The sequence below is a fragment of the Corythoichthys intestinalis genome, chromosome 5 (genome assembly GCF_030265065.1).
Source record: "Corythoichthys intestinalis isolate RoL2023-P3 chromosome 5, ASM3026506v1, whole genome shotgun sequence".
Taxonomy (NCBI): domain Eukaryota; kingdom Metazoa; phylum Chordata; class Actinopteri; order Syngnathiformes; family Syngnathidae; genus Corythoichthys; species Corythoichthys intestinalis.
The window spans coordinates 1,876,244-1,894,077 of record NC_080399.1 but is presented as its reverse complement, the minus strand read 5'-3'; the positions used below and the strand labels follow the sequence as shown (position 1 = coordinate 1,894,077).

The window sequence follows — 17,834 nt, the reverse complement described above, 5'->3', positions numbered from 1 at the left end:
GTTCCGCCCCCTTGTCTGTCATTTTGTGTCTGTATTATCAATGGTCTCAATTGATCGAGCAATTTATAATGCATTTCATGGAAGACCCGGTGCTTTCGGATGCCGTAAACTCACTTGATGCGTTGCATAAAAGGCGTTATGTGGAAAAGCTTCAGTTTATCCATTCGCCAGATCCATATTTGATGCCTAAATCGATGTTTTTCGACCCGCTGCTAGCTACCCTCATATGTACAACTATCTTGTCCACACAAAATCAGCCTATTCTCACGAAAGTTTGAAAAACTTTAAGAGCTTGGAGGCTTATAAATACTTCGTTGCTGGTTGGGTGAAACAGGTCCTCGTCCACGAAAATTCGGCAGGAATCTATCTTGTGCTTGGAAAGGTGAGTTACGAAATTTTCAATTCAAAATCTTTTGTTACTGCTAACATCCACTGTAAAGTCTAATGTATTTCATGTCGTTTGTCAATGGAGTTAGGGCTTTTAATGTTTATATGGTTTAGCGATAGCACTCTCACTACATACATACGTGTATGTTGTCGGCAATTAGCCTAGCAATGATCTTAATTGTAGTTGTCACCCCAAAACCTTCTAAATATATATTAAATGCATCTTACCAGATATAAAATGACTACTACATAATCTGTGGTAACCAACCAAACATCTGACAGGGAGGGAAGAGGCGAAGCACCACCGACTTCCCAAGATGCTGGTACTAATAAACCGGCTTTTAGACTGGTTCAAGTCTTTATTTTGGAAGGAAGATGGAGCTGACCCTGGTCGGCCTCCAGTATTCGGGAAAAACGACGTTCGTCAACGTAATTGCCGTAAGTCTTACCTGCCAGCGATAGCTAACTAGCCTAATGCTAATAGCATTAGAGCTAATGATGGGAGAACGATGACGAGGAAGAAGTCGCTGCTTTACTCTGTGTTTTCGTGGATCAAACATCATGGAATATTAAACCACTGCGGTCCTACCCCCACAATATATGAATTTAAGTGAGAAAGCGTATCGTTACTTACTTGCAGTTTAATCATTTAGATTCGCTATTATGCTAAAGCTAAAGTGTATACTATACACTTTATTACGTTATATCATTATTACTGTGCTGAAACAAAAAATATAAAGTTTCAATTCTAGGTTACAATTCAATTGAAAAACTGCCATGACAAAGATACTTTTAAAAACAAATATGATTAATTTTCTAAATCATGTAATTAATGTTGCTGATTTAGTCTGACGAAACCTTAATTGGAGTGATGGTTGATGAGATGAAGAGGCTGCTGAGGAAGCTGATGTCCAAATTTGTGCAAATGGATGTGATCAGGAAAGCTGAGGATATCCTAGATGTTGATTACAGGAACAAGGAGAACTGGCATGACACAGGCAACATAGCAGTATCACATGATGCCAGACAATACATGGAGCAAGTTGAAGACTATCTCTGATGCCACCAAAAAGAGGTTCTTTGACAGTGTAGTTAATTTTTACACAAGTGTTGTGACCAAAATGAACTTGAAAAAAAATGGTTGCATTTTGTCTTAGCGATTGTCGCGCGCGCGTCATCGGGGTTGGCAAACAGAAATCTCTCTATTTGCAATTTCTACAACTTAACAGGTATGCTCTCCGTCTTCTCCGTCTATCTTCTCTGTTATTGCAACCGACCGCCACACACGCCTTCACCATTTTGATTATTAATGTTAACGAGCAGAAAAACACGTCTTAAATAGGAGGAATGTACGTAGCCGTAACAGGGAAACATGATGTGTTGACGGACAATTGGGCGGCACCAGTCAGGAGGAAGGAGTTGTGACGTCACGTGGGTAGGGTCTATAGTCGTCAATGAGATCATGTTCCACATTACGCTGATCACATATCTGATTTTTTTTCAAATTTTTTAAATTTTTTATTTTTTCATTTAGCGAGCTGAGGGCCCGTCGCCGCAGGGCCCCAAGTGGATCTGGCAGGCGTTGAGGAAAGCCTTCGGGCGACCGCTGGTCCTCAGCATCACCTTCCGTTTCCTGGCCGACCTGCTGGGCTTCGCCGGTCCGCTCTGCGTCTCGGGCATCGTCCATCACATCAGCAAGGACAACCGCACCAGCCAGCAACCGGTGAGAGACTATCATTCGGCGACCTCTCTCTGTATCAGCCCGTTGACGGCGCTAAACAACCCTGACCCTATATTGATGAGAGAGAGTCTATTTGAAATTCAGCATGCACTGCAGTGGAACATCACAGGACAACATGAAAATAGTACAAAGCCTCAGTGAAAAGCAGAACCAAAATAGCTTGTTGTGTAACTAGTCCAATTGGAGCAGTCTTGAGTGCAAATCTTCAAGCAATGCTTAAAATATATATGTACAGTATATACAGGGGTTGAACAAAATAATGGAAACACCTTTAAAAAAATCAACAAAAACTACCGTAATTTTCGGACTATAAGCCGCTACTTTTTTCCGTCATTTTAATACCTGTGGCTTATAGTCCAGTGCAGCTTATTTTTTTAGGTAACACTTTATTTGACAGCGGTGTCATAAGACTGTCATAAGATCATCAAAATTATGAAATGACACTATCATGGACATTACTGAATGCTTATGTCATTAAGTGTCATTTGGCAAATTATGTCACTCACTCAATTTTTGTCCATCTTGGATCTTTTGCATCCATTCAAAAGTGAGATCATTTGCCGGATAACACTTAATGACATCTGTTATAAGCATTCATGAATGCTCAGGACAGAGACATGTCATAATTATGATAACTAGCAATTGATGAAACAATTGGAACAGTAACTGAAGAAATATTTAACACAGAACATGATTTTTGATTGTTATTTACATCTGTAGCACTGCAATGCATGCTAAGAGGCATGTTGGATGACAACAGTCAATAGCAGGTGGCAGCAGAGGTTGACTGTCTCCCCCAAGGGAGCAGTGATGGCCAAATGAAGCTTCTTGAAGCGATAAAGCTTTGCAGTAACTGGTTCAAAGTTTAATGATGGTTCATTTGGTCTTATGACAGTCAGTCGTATGATGCCGCTGTCAAATAAGGTTGTACCGGTTAATATCTTTTGGTGTAAATATCCCATGATACAGTGAGGACAGCTGCGGCTTATAGTCCAATGCGGCTTATCTATGAACAAATGCCATTTTTGTGCCAAATTTGGTGGGCTGCGGCTTATAGTCAGGTGCGCCTTATAGTGCGAAAATTAGTGTAATTTAATATGGCGAAGGGCTGCCTTTTACGGCAATTACAGCCTCAGTTATCCGAGATATTGATTCATACAACTTGTGAATTGTTCCCAGAGAAATTTTCAGTTCCAATAACCTCTAACTCCTTTAGAGACGATGGCGGTGGAAATCAACGTCTTAATTGAATCTCTAAAACTGACCCTAAATACTCAATAATTTTGAGGTCATACGAGATGCATATCTTCATTCGAATGTGCCTCATGCCATTCTTTCATGTTCAATGATTATGATGCCAAAATGTGAGGTGTTTCCATATGTATATATATAAAAAGAAACAACTCCCATAGCCCCGCCCCTCCCCCACATCTCACAGGGTGGGTGGCTGTTCATCTCTCATATACAGTGGTATGAAAAAGTATCTGAACCGTTTGGAATTTTTCACATTTCTGCATAAAAATCACCATCAAATGTGATCTTTGGATGAAAAAACGGTGTCTGCTTCAACTAAAACCACCCAAATATTTATAGGTTTTCATATTTTAATGGGGATAGTATGCAAGCAATGACAGAATGGGAGAAGATAAGTAAGTGAACCATCACATTTAATATTTTGTGGCCTCCCCTTTGGCAGCAATAACTTCAATCAGACACTTCCTGTAGCTGCAGATCTGTTTGGCACACCGACCAGGACTAATCTTGTCCCATTCTTCTCTACAAAACTTTTGTAGTTCAGTCAGATTCCTGGGATGAATCGCTGACTTTAGGTCATGCCAAAGCAGAAAACTATTCCCTTCAAAACCTATAAATGGGTTGTTTTAGTTAAAGCAGACAGTTTTTTCATCTGTGTGATTTAGACAAAAATCAGATCACATTTGATTGTGATTTTATGCAGAAATGGGAGATATTCCAAAAGGTTCAGATACTTTTTCATACCACTGTATATACTGTACAAGTTCCTATGATCATTTACCAATGCTAGAAATGCAATAAATCTGTTATTAGATTACGTTGATGAATTAATTTTTTTTGTATCAAGTGTGAAAATTGCTCCAGTTTACAGGAAAACAATCTTTTACGACTAGCGAACCACTCGTATAGAGGGGACAGTCACGTGTCTGAACCATGTGAGTGATGGAATTAGCTAGTTTTACCATATACATAAGATGAAAACATTAAAATATCAAAAATTTATGGTTGGTGTGATATTAAAGCCATAAATCTATCCCGAAGCAATGAATCTTTCCAGAGCCAATATTTCGTCGTCTTTCATCTTAAACTTATCAATCATTTGTGACAGACGCGTTAATTTTTTTTTTTTTTTCTCCAGGCGCGGTTGCTGGGTCTCTACTTCCTTTCTTCTAAGGAGTTTCTGGAGAACGCGTACGTGTTGGCCGTCCTGCTCTTCTTCGCGCTCCTCCTGCAAAGAACCTTCCTGCAGGCTTCTTACTACGTGGCCATCGAGACCGGGATCAAGCTCCGCGGCGCCATTCAGGTGAGCGGGCGTGAGCGGAAGCGGGAAACGACGGATTGAGAAGAAGATCCTTTTCGCTCTTTTGCGGTTAGACCAAAATCTACAACAAGATCATGCGCTTGTGCACGTCCAACATGTCCATGGGCGAGCTGACCGTGGCGCAGATTTGCAACCTGGTGGCCATAGATACCAACCAGCTCATGTGGTTCTTCTTCCTCTGCCCTAACTTGTGGGCCATGCCCGTACAGGTAAGAGAAAAATCAATCAATATTTATAACATATTTCAATAAAGAAATAAATGGTTCATGGAATAAATGAATAAATATCAAATATTAGTTTGAATATATTCATATAAATGAATAAAACATTCACTTAAATATAAACAAATGAGTTAATATTTATTGAATAGTTAATATAATATCAATAAATGAATATTTATTAAATATTATACAACATAAAAAAAACAATTACTACTTTCACGTAAATGAAATATTTACAAAAATATAAATAAATGAGTAAGAAAACCAATATATATATATATATATATATATATATATATATATATATATATATATATATATATATATATATATATATATATATATATATATATATATATATATATGCAAAGGATTTAACAATCATAAAGTAATGTGTAAATATTTTTTTACATATTTAATATGAATAAATATTCATAAAGTATTTACTAAAATATAATGAGTCAATATTTATTGCATATTTAATATACCAATAAATGAATATTTATTTAATATTAAATAACATTAACAATGAATACATTCACATAAATATAATATTAATTATAAATAAATGAGTAAATAAATATATATTAAATATTTAATAATTACAAATTAATAAATGAGTAAATAAATATTACATATTTAAAATAAATAAATGAATAAATATCTATAAATTATTCAATACAATACAATTTAAAAAATGAATACATTCACATAAATTAATTTCGGATTTCCAAAAATATAAATAAATGACTAAGTATTTCCTAATAATTTATTATTATTAATTTTTAAAAATGAATGAATTCACATGAATAAAACATTCACTAAAATATAAACAAATGAGTTAATATTTATTGAATATTTAATATAATATCAGTAAATTAATAAATGTCTATTAAATATTATACAACATAAAAAAAACAATACTTTCACATAAATGAAATATTTACAAAAATATAAATAAATGAGTAAGAAAATCAATATATATATATGCAAAGGATTTAACAATTATAAGGTAAGGAGTAATTTTTTTTTTACATATTTAATATTAATAAATATTTATAAAATATTTACTAAAATATAAATAAATGAGTAAATATTTATTGCATATTTAATATATCAAAAAATGAATATTCAATAATAAATAACATTTAAAAAACAATGAATACATTCACATAATATAATATTAATTAAAATATAAATAAATGAGTAAATAAATATTTATAGATTAAATATTTAATAATTACAAAGTAATAAATGAGTAAATAAATATTTATTACATATTTAAAATAAATAAATGAATAAATATCTATAAATTATTGAATACAGTACAATTTTAAAAATGAATACATTCACATAAATTAATATAGGATTTCCAAAAATATAAATAAATGAGTAAATATTTCCTAATAATGTATTATTATTATTAGTTTAAAAAAAATAAATGAAAAAATTCAAATGAATCAAATATTTACTACAATATGAATAAATAAACAAATAAATAAAACCATATGCATATATAAAAGATGTAATAGTTAAAAAGTAATAAATGTGTGAATAAATAGTCATATGATATTTAAGATAAATAAATGACAAAATATTCATGAAATATTAAATAAAATAAAAACAATGAGTACATTCACATAAATATTATGTTTACATAAATATAAAAGAGTAAATGAAAAAAATAACTATATACAGTATTTTAAAAAATATTAAATACAAAGAAATAAATGAGTAAATAAATCCTTCTTACATTCACACTTATTTACATGCACTATAATATAAACATAAAATATTATATTAAAATAAAAGAATGAATTATTACAGTAATAAGAAATTAAATGATGAACAAATAAAACTGTTAATTGGTAGTTATAAAATATTGAATAAAATAAAAAGAATGAGTAAAATCACATGAATAAATATTGTGTTTACCAAAATATAAATAAAAGGGTAAATGAAAAAACAACTGTATACAGTATAAAAAAATTATTAAATACAAAGAAATAAATGAGTAAATAAATCCTTTTTACATTCACTTATTTACATGCAATATAATATAAATATAGAATATTATATTAAAATTATTACAGTAATAAGGAAATAATTGATGAACAAATAAAACTGTTAATTGATAGTTTAATAAATAATAATAATGAATAAAAATAATAATAAATAAATAATGTTAATTTAAAGTTAATTTTTGTTGTTTACCTGCAATTAAATCCCTTTCTTTTCCATTGATAAAGAAAAACAAGATCAAACATTGATATGTGAACATTTCATAATAAAGAACTGAATATTTCATGGGGTGTCCTAATTTTTTCACACGACTGTAAGTCGAGTTTATCGTAACTCTTGACTACCTGTATTATTATTGTTATTTTCTCAAACTCATTAGCTGCCATCGAAGGCTATCATTGATCATTCCGTGGCAAACTCGAAGTTAATCAATCCTCAATCCAAGCTTGTACATCTTATTATACAGCGGCGTAAATGTCATGATTTTCTTGACGAGTGAAATTACACAGCAGCGCACTCATAAAAAGTGACAGAAAATGTCAGCTGGCATGTGAACTGTTACAGCCGGCAATTACATTGCCAATTTCACATTTGCTGCTAACCTTCAGGGAAGCTATCGTGAAAAGTGCCGCGAGCGAAAGGAAACGACATCCCACTCTTCTCTCCGCCGCTGAGCATTTTCGTGCGGAAGGAAAGGTGTGAATGTGACTTGTCGCTTTATGTCGGCGTGGACGTGTGAAGCCGCAGACAGCAGGTGGTCGGATGTCAACCCCGATGCCGGTTTTACTCATTCGCTCCGAGTGATGACAATTTACCGAATCTCAACTTGAGATGTTTTGTCACGCGGGGGTAAATTCACATGAATAAAGGCACCTATCACCGTCAATAGTAGCGAAATAATTCATATACGAATAAATTTATTTGCTGACAATGACTTTGTGTGCTTTCTGATTGCTTAGATTGTGGTGGGAGTGATCCTGCTGTATTACCTCTTGGGAATCAGTGCCTTGATCGGAGCCACCGTGATTGCCGTGCTGGCCCCGGTTCAGTATTTTGTTGCCACCAAGCTGTCGCAGACCCAGAAGGGCACTCTGGTGAGTCTATTTTTGTCGTTAAGTCCAGTCGGAAGGTCCGTCGGATTGTAAAACGACTGACGTGAAAGACATAAAAGTCACATTGTCGGCGCCTGCCGTGCACGAGCCCAGCTGAGTTAAGGCCATACACGTTGACAGGTGAATGACAGATGCCGTGCAAGGGAATAAGATCTACAGAATGAAATAACAAGTTCTAAATGAACTACGGCCGCCTAGCTCCCTGAACAGCTCCTCATCAGCCGGGAAGGCATGAAAAATGTCCTCCTCTTGCAAATCTGCAACTAATAAATGCAATTAGTCAGGCCTGAACCCCCCCCCCCCCCCCCAAAAAAAAAGGGCTCTGACAATGGGTGCATACACATACTTGAAATATACCTATCAAATTTCATACTGATCTAGCAATGAATAAAGGAGGAGTAACAATTTCGAGTGTCCTCACCTCGAAGAAGAAGAAGAACAGAAATAAGGTAGAAAAATAACAACAAAAACAAAGAGCAAGGACAAGAAAAAGAACAAAAAAGTAGTAGAGATAAACAACAATAAACACAACAAAAGCAGAACATGAGGAAGAACAAAGAGAAAAAGAACAACAACACAAAGAAGGTACGTTGATAAGAGTAACAAATAGAAGAAGAACAACAACAACAAGAACAAGAGCAACAACAACAACAAGTGCAACAACAAGAACACCAACAACACGAAGAAGAACAACACAAAGAAGCAGAAGAACAACACGGACAAGAAAAAGAACAGCAACAGAACGAAGAAGAACAACAACAAAAACACAAATAAGAACAATAACAACAACATGAAGAGGAAGAAGAAGAAAAAGAACAAGTAGAAGAGGAACAAGAAGAAAAATAACAAGAACAACAAAAGCAAGATCAAGAAGAAGAAGAAGAACAACAACAATACGAAGACGGACAGGAAGTAAAACAACAATAAAAAGAAAGACAAAACAAGAAGAACAAGAGCAAGAAGCACAACAAGAAGGGCAAGAAGAAGAAAAACAACAACAAAAACACAAAGGACAACACGACGTAGAAGTACAAAAACAATACGAAGAAAACAACACGAACAAGAAGAACCATGACAACATTAAGAGGAACAACATGTAAATAAGAAAAAGAACAACAAGAACAACAACAGCAAGATCAAGAAGAAGAACAACATCAACAAAAAGAACAAGAAAAAGAGGTCGAAGAAGAAAAACAACAACACGAAGAAGCAGTAGAACAACAAGGACAAGAAAAAGAACAGCAACAGCACAAAGAAGAACAACACAAACAAAGATGAGGAAGAAGAACAACAGCAACAAGAACAGGAAGTAGAACAACAATAAAAAGAAAGCCAAAACAAGAAGAAGAACAAGAAGAAGAAAAAGAACAGCAAGAGCAAGAGCAACAACAAAAAGAAGAAGAACAGGAACATGAAGAAGAAGAAGAACAACAAGAAGAACAACAACAAAAGCAAGAAGAAGAAGAAGAACAACAACAACAACAACAAAAACAGGAAGGACAACACGAAGTAGAAGAACAACAACAACACGAAGAAAACAACATGAACAAGAAGAACCATGACAACACCAAGAAGAACAACAACATGTAAACAAGTAAAAGAACAACAACAGCAAGATCAAGAAGAACAACATCTACAAAAAGAACAAGAAAAAGAAGTTGAAGAAGAAAAACAACAACAACACGAAGAAGCAGTAGAACAACACAGACAAGAAAAAGAACAGCAACAGCACAAAGAAGAACAACAACACAAACACGAAGAAGAAGAAGAAGAACAACAACAACAACAAGACGAACAGGAAGTAGAACAACAATAAAAAGAAAGACAAAACAAGAAGAAGAACAAGAACAACAAGATCAAGAGCAACAACAAGAACAACAGCAATAAGAACAAAAAGAAGAACAGGAACATGAAGAACAACAACAACAACAAGCACAACAACAAGAGCAAGAAGAAGAAGAAGAACAACAAGAACACAAAGAAGGACAACTCGAAGTAGAAGAACAACAACAATACGAAGAAGGAAACAACACGAACAAGAAGAACCATGACAACACGACGAAGAACAACAACATGTAAACAAGAAAAAGAACAACAACAGCAAGCTCAAGACAAAGAAAAACATCAACAACAAGAACAAGAAAAAGAAAAACAACAACAGAAGAACGAGGACAAGAACAACATCAAGAAGTTGGAAAACAAGAACTACAAGTACAAAAGAAAAACAAGAAGAACATGAATTAACATGGATTTTTAAAAAAAAATTAATATTCAAAAAATGTAAATAACTAGCACCCCGTGACCCTAGTGAGGATAAGCGGCTCAGAAAATGGATGAATGAATGAAAATATGAGTGAAATAACTATTGAAAGAAATGTTTGGGGGGGGGGGGGGGAAATACATAATTATTGAAATAAAAAAAAACAAAAATAGAAATAAGAACTGAAATAGTCAAATACAAATGAATCAATAAAAATGGAAACACGTAAAATCCTGAAATGATAACATGTTATTGATTGAATTTGGTCCCGCCCTCTTCGCTCATTCCACTTTAGTAAAGCAGCTAGCACTTAAGAAAGTGACAATGTAATAAAGTGAGCGTTTGATTTTTCGGCCTCCAGGAATATTCCAGCGAGCGGCTGAAGAAGACCAACGAATTGCTGCGAGGCATCAAATTACTCAAACTGTACGCGTGGGAGCGCATCTTCTGCGACAGCGTGGAGGAAACCCGGGGCAAGGAACTCACCAGCCTGCAGGCCTTTGCGCTTTACACGTCCATATCCAGTAAGATGGCCGCCGCCCGCTAACCCCCATCATCCGTCGTCCACCTTTCTCTCTTGCCTTTCAGTCTTCATGAATGCGGCTATTCCCATCGCGGCCGTCTTGACGGTGAGCTCAAATCGTTAAAAATCCATCCCTTTAACGACATCTATTTTTTCATCGATTTTGACGAGTTTTGCGCTATTTTCTTATATTTTATAGGCAGTAAATACAATAAATCTTAACACGTTTTATCCTTATTACATACTTTAAAAAGTACATTTCATTTCATAAAAATGAATGCCAATTTTGGAAAAAAAATAAAAACAAAAAAATAAAAAATGACAAAAATTTTAATTAAAAAAATTTAAAAATTCATTTAAAAATGTTTTTAAATAATAGTTATATATCTATATGTATTTTATTAAAAAACTAATTAAATGAATAAAATATATGAATTTTTAGATTCTGTTGGTCTTACTTGCACGATTAATAATTTTTGAAAAATTAAAGAAAATAATAATCCTCATTACATACATTTCGTTTAATAAAATGATACTAATTTGTGAAAATTTTAAATACAAAATTTTTTTAAATGACCAAAAAATTAAAATGAAAAGATAAAAAAGTATATATTCTTTCAATTCAAAGTTTTAAATCATCATTAGATATAGACATATATATATATTAAAAAAAAAAAAACTAATTAAATTTTGTTAAAATATTTTTTAAAAATACAATTGAAAAAAACTCTTAATTGCATAATTCATAAGAAATCTTGATCAAATCAAGTCTTGATTACATACAAGTTTTGTTGATCATAAATTTTTTTTAAACAAATATATATAATACATATATAAATAAATATAAAAATATATAATGTCTAAATTTACATAGATAAAATTCTATATTTTAAGTAAAAAAAAAAAAAAATGAAAGCCACTTAATTGCAAACACATTTTTATTGTATTTAATACATTATTTTTTAAATAAAATATAATTTAAAAAATAATTAATTTCGTTTACTTGCACTTTTTTTCCCATAATTCCTTACTCAAAATGAAAATAAAAATATCCAATTTTATTAAATTAAAAAAACATTATTAAAAATTACATTGCATACACTGTTGATTTAATTGCATAAATAACTTTAACATAAATAAAATAATTAAATTCTTATTAAAAAAATAGTAACTAAAACAATTTAATTAAAGACACATTTTATCTTAAATACATTATTTCTAAGTAAAATAAAATGTAAATCTTACTAAATACGTTAATAAATTAAACATATATGAATTTGAATATGTACTTTTTTCATAATTACATACTTAAAATGAAAATGAAAAAAAAAAATCCAGTTTTATTTAATTAAATATAATAAATATAATATAAAAACTGAATTGCATCTTAGTTGTACTTTGTTTTTTTTAATAAAACATTTTAAATAAAAATGGAATCTCGATCACATACTGAACATGTTTTGTTTATCATAATTACATACTTAAAAATTCTACATTAATTAAAAAAAAAAAAAACACAATTGCCTATACATTTTTGTTTGTCCTAATCACAATATTTAACAAAATTAAATGAAAATGATTCAGTTTATTTTACATTAAAGAAAAAAAAAAAAGAAGCAAAAATCTTGACTGCATATTAAAAGCTGAATGGTCAATCATGTTTCCATGGCGACGATGATTCCCGCAGACATTTGTGGTTCACGTGCACATCTCGGAGGATGCCGATTTGTCTCCGGCCGTGGCCTTCGCCTCCCTCTCTCTCTTTCACATCCTGGTCACGCCGCTCTTCCTGCTCTCCAGCGTGGTGCGCTCCACCGTCAAAGCTCTTGTCAGGTGACCACATCACAAATTGTTTGGAGCCATTTTAAAGAGACCAAAAAAAGCTGACTGCTGCTGCATTTTTCTTGACTTGAGGCTTAAATTTCATCCCAACTGACTCAGCTTTCTTTTTGCCCGGCAGTGTTCAAAAGCTGAGCGAGTTTTTCTCAAGTGATGAGATCGGAGACGAGCTGGAGCCTCGACCCGCGGCGACCTCGGTCTCCAACAACCATAACCAAAATCGCTACCAGGCAGTGGTAGGCCTTTTGTCTATTTTTGTCCTTTTTTTGCCTGGCGACCGGTCCTGACCGTGCCCGTTCATCAGCCACTAAAAGTGGTGAACAGGAAGCGTCCCCCGAGAGACGACTGGAATAACTATGGCTTACAAGGGGAGCGCCAGGGTGACGGACCCCCGCCGATCGTGGACCAAGATGTTTGTATCAAGGTGAGATTCAATGAAACGGAAGGTGTTGATGATCAACGGTGCCCGATGGCCAATCCATTTGGACTGGGTTGGGGACTTGGCAGCGGTCGAACATCCAGCGCCATTTAAAACATCATGTTTTCCAGAAGGCAATCGAGGGAAACCTAACCAAGACTTGATTCCTCTAATATCAAGTCAAGACAAGCCAAAGACTAAAACCAGAACAAGACTGAGACTGAAAAAAGACAGCGAGCGAGACTGAAGACCAAAGAGCAAGACTGAAGTTGAAACGAGAGTAACACTAAAACAGAAACAAATCCAAGACAAAAATTGCACACAAAAAAAGGCCAAGACTGAGACTTTAAATACTAAGACCAAGACTAAAGTGAGAATTGAACAAGACCATGATGGAAAAAAGATTGATACGAAGATTGAAAGAAAGACCAGGAATGAAACGAGACCAATACCAAGACAAAAAAAAGTCCAGGACAAAAACTGCAAAAAAAAAAAAAAAACGGCCAAGACTGAAAAAAGACACACACCAAGACAAAAAAAAAAAGTCTGTGGCTTTTAAAAGACCAAGAACACGACTGAAACTGAAACAAGACACTTCCAGGACTGAAAAACAGTCCCAAACAAGACCAAGTCAGAGACTTAAACAAGACCAAAACCATCACTGAAAGAATACCAAGACCAAGACTGAAACAAAACCGGGAATGAAAAAGACCCAGACTGCGTCTGGAACAAGACTAGCACCAAGACATAAACACGACAGTGACTGAAAAAGACCAAGAACAAGACTGAAACTCGAACAATGACCAAGACTGAAACAAGTTCAGACTGAGCTCTAAACATGACCACTTCTGTGACCAAGACCAAGACTGAACGAACACAAAGACTGATACTGAAACAAGACCAATAACAAGATTAAGACTGACACTAAAGAAGAATAAGACCAAGACTGACACAAGACTGAGACTGAAAAATACCAAGAACATGAGACAGAGATTGTGATGGAAACGAAAACCAAGACCGAAACTCAAACAAGACTTAGAACGAAAAAATTTTTTAAAAACGCCAAGACTGAAATTGAAACAGGACTAATTCCAAGACTGGAACAAGACAGAGAAAGTGACTGAAACAAAACTAAGGGTGAAACTGAAAGAAGAACAAGACTGAGACAAGCCTGAGAGTGGAGCAAGGCCAAGACTAAAACTGAAAAAAGACCTGAGACTGAAACAGGACCAATACCAAGACTGAGACAGAGGCTAAAGAAGGGCAAAACCAAGACTGAGACTGAAAAACACCAAGAACAAGAGAGAGATTGAGACTGCAACGAAAACCAAGACCAAGACAGAAACAAGACCTAGGATAAAAAATTACAAAGACTGAGATTGAAACAAGACTAATACCAAGACAGGAACAAGACAGAGAATGTGACTGAAACAAAACTAAGGGTGTACCAGAAGAACAAGACTGAGACAAGCCTGATAGTGGAGCAAGGCTAAAACTGAAACAAGACTTCAGACTGAAACAGGACCAATACCAAGACTGAGACAGACACTAAAGAAGGGCAAGACCAAGACTGACAACAATAGACGGAGATTGTGACTGAAACGAAAACCAAGGCCAAAACAGAAACAAGACCTAGAATCAAAAGAATACAAAGACTTGAGACTGAAACAAGACTAATACCAAGACAGGTATTGTGACTAAAACAAAACTAAGGGTGAAACTGGAACATGACTGAGATGAGCCTGAGAGTGCAGCAGGGTTAAGACTAAAACTGACACAATACCAAGACTGGGACTGAAACAAGACCAATATGAAGACTGGAACAAGACCGTTCCAAGACTGAAGCAAGGCCTCCTACTGAGAGAGAAACATGACCAAGTCAGGGACTTTTGGAATCAAAGATCTTGAAAATTTGTTTCGAACCAAGAACGGTCTAGAGTGGCAACCAATGAGTGAATGAGCTACATATCTTCTTCTTTCTGAAGATTTGCAACGGTTACTTCACCTGGACAGATGGACCACCCACACTTGCCAACGTGGACATTATGATCCCCTTCGGTAAGCATCGTAAAGTGTGAAACTTCCTGTTGTTTCGATGTCTTCTGGGGTCTTCATTTTGGTCTGTTTCAGGCAAGCTGACCATGATTGTGGGCCAAGTGGGTTGCGGGAAATCCTCCTTGTTGCTGGCAGCCCTGGGCGAGATGCAACGCACATCGGGGACTGTCACCTGGAACAGGTTCCTACACCCACTACTTGATATCAGTCTGGATACACTAAGAAGTCATTTAGAGAAGCAGGTCGGCCATTTTTTGTTGTTGTTGTAAGATGGGGTGTCTTTGTACGGTGGCCGAGATGTGTCAGGCAAGCTGCGAAGTCCCCCCAAAAAAAGCACGGATGTCCCACTTGTCCACATCAGGACTCTTACCTGTGCGTCCAGCATGGCAGGGGAGAGAGAGTGCTAACCGCTAGGCAATTTTCTGGAAGTCGTTCGTAACCCGGGGACTGCCTGTATGCAAAAATAGTTTTTTTTTCATTGTAATTAACTCACTGGCTACCATTGAAGGCAATAGGAGTCCAATTCCTTTTGACTAGGAGGGGCAAATGAACCCCTGTGTCTCTAGTCTCTCTGACCCTGAAACCAAGCGTCAATGAGTTCCCCTTCGCAACACAACATCCCCCACATTAGTTCCATGGGTGAATTATGTTGAGAGGATGTAAAGGTCACTACAATATTTTATTTTAAAAATAAATATTCAGTCATGGTGGGCGTGTTCCAATTATAGAGGGATCACACACCTCAGCCTTCCTGGTAAAGTCTATTCAGGGGACCTGGAGAGGATGGTATGCCGGGAAGTCGAATCTCGGATTCAGGAGAAGCTGTGTGGTTTTCGTTCTGACCTTGGAACTGCGGACCAGCTGTACTCCCTTGGCAGGGTCCTGAGGGAGCATGGGAGTTCGCCCGACCGGTCTACCCTGGGTGTTGAGGGTCTGTTGTGGCTGACACGCGTCTACAACATCGCGTGGACATCGGGGACAGTGCCTCTGGATTGGCAGACCGGGGTGATGGTCCCACTTTTTAAGAACTGGGTTTGGAGGGTGTGTTCCAATTATAGAGGGATCACACTCCTCACCCTCCAGGGTAAAGTCTATTCAGGGGTGCTGGAAAGAAGGGTTCTTTGGTAAGTCAAATCTTGGATTCAGGAGAAGCTGTGTGGTTTTCGTTCCGACCGTGGAACAGTGGACCAACTGTCCACCCTCGGCAGGGTCCTGATGGTGCATGGGAGTTCACCCAACCAGTCTACATGTGTTTTGTGGATCTGGAGAAGGCGTTCGACCGTGTCCCTCGGGGAGTCCTGTGGGGGGGGTGCTTCGTGAGTACAAGGTACCGAGCCCCTTGGTAAGGGCTGTTCGGTCCCTGTACAACCGGTGCCAGAGTTTGGTCTGCATTGCCGTCAGTAAGTTCCCAGTGAGGGTCGGACTCCGCCAAGGTTACCCTTTGTCACTGAGTCTGTTCGTAACTTTTATGGACAGAATTTCTAGGCACAGCTAAAGCGTTGAGGTGGTCCGGTTTGGCGGCCTCAGTATTGGATCTCTGCTTTTTGCAGATGATGTGGTACTGGTGGCTTCATCGAGCCATGATCCCCAACTCACACTGGAGCAGTTCGCAGCAGAGTGTGAAACGGTCGGGATGAAGATAAGCACCTCCAAATCCGAGACCGTTGTCCTCAGTCGGAAAAGGGTGGTGTCCCCTCTCCGGATTGGGGATGAGATTCTGCCCAAAGTGGAGGAGTTCAAGTATCTTGGGGTCTTGTTCATGAGTGAAGGTGGACGGGAGCGGGAGCTCGACAGGCGGATCGGTGCAGAGTCTGCAGTTATGTGGACTCTGCACCGGTCTGTTTTGGTGAAGAGGTTTATCAGTCCATCTATGTTCCTACATCGACTGTGGGTCGTGATGGAAAGAACAAGATCCCGGATACAAGCAGCTGAAATGTGCTTTCTCCGCAAGGTGTGAGGGCTCGGTCTTAGAGATAGGGTGAGAAGCTCGGTCCTTCGTGAGGGAGTCAAGCCGCTACTCCTTGGCATTGAGAGGAGGCAGCTGAGGTGGCTCGGGCATCTGGTTCAGATGCCGAGGAGATCAAGTATCTAAGGGTCTTGTTCACGAGTGAGGGTAGGAGGGAGATCTACAGGCAGATCGGTGCAGCGTCTGCAGTGATGCGGACTCTGCAGCAGTCGTTGTGGTGAAGAGGTTTACCAGTTGATCTTTGTTCCTACCCTCACCTATGGTCACGAGCTGTGGGTCGTGATGGAAAGAACAAGATCCCGGATACAAGCGGCTGAAATGTGCTTTCTCCGCAAGGTGTCAGGGCTTGCTCTTAGAGATAGGGTGAGAAGCTCAGTCATCCGGGAGGGACTTGGTGTCTAGCCGCTACTCCTCCGCGTTGAGAGGAAGCCATTTGAGGTGGCTCGAGCATCTGATTTGGATACATCCCTGACGCCTTCCTGGAGAGGGATTTCCAGGCGTGTCCCACCGGCGGGGGTGACCCAGGACACGCAGGAGAGACTGTTTCTGAGCTGGCTCGGGAATGCCTTGGGATCCTGCCGGAGGAGCTGGTTGAAGTGGCAGGGAGAGGGAAGTCTGGGCTTCTCTGCAAAAGCTGCAGGCCCCGCGACCCGACCCCAGATTAAGCGGAAGATAACGGATGCATGGATATTCAATCACTCATGAGGCGCTGAGT

The 17,834-nt window shown here is 37.1% G+C and overlaps 1 protein-coding gene across 1 annotated transcript in view; it reads left to right on the top strand.

Annotated features, from left to right (window-relative positions):
- The window catches only part of abcc8 (ATP-binding cassette, sub-family C (CFTR/MRP), member 8), a 97,181-nt gene that overhangs the window by 31,656 nt on the left and 47,691 nt on the right, over positions 1 to 17,834 (top strand). Inside the window, exons 7-17 of the mRNA XM_057836461.1 lie at positions 1,922 to 2,110; positions 4,521 to 4,685; positions 4,757 to 4,912; positions 7,906 to 8,040; positions 10,680 to 10,842; positions 10,907 to 10,947; positions 12,529 to 12,674; positions 12,802 to 12,916; positions 12,985 to 13,104; positions 15,084 to 15,156; positions 15,229 to 15,334. Of these exons, the coding sequence (XP_057692444.1) occupies positions 1,922 to 2,110; positions 4,521 to 4,685; positions 4,757 to 4,912; positions 7,906 to 8,040; positions 10,680 to 10,842; positions 10,907 to 10,947; positions 12,529 to 12,674; positions 12,802 to 12,916; positions 12,985 to 13,104; positions 15,084 to 15,156; positions 15,229 to 15,334 (1,409 nt within the window). The remainder of the gene's footprint in view (positions 1 to 1,921; positions 2,111 to 4,520; positions 4,686 to 4,756; positions 4,913 to 7,905; positions 8,041 to 10,679; positions 10,843 to 10,906; positions 10,948 to 12,528; positions 12,675 to 12,801; positions 12,917 to 12,984; positions 13,105 to 15,083; positions 15,157 to 15,228; positions 15,335 to 17,834) is intronic.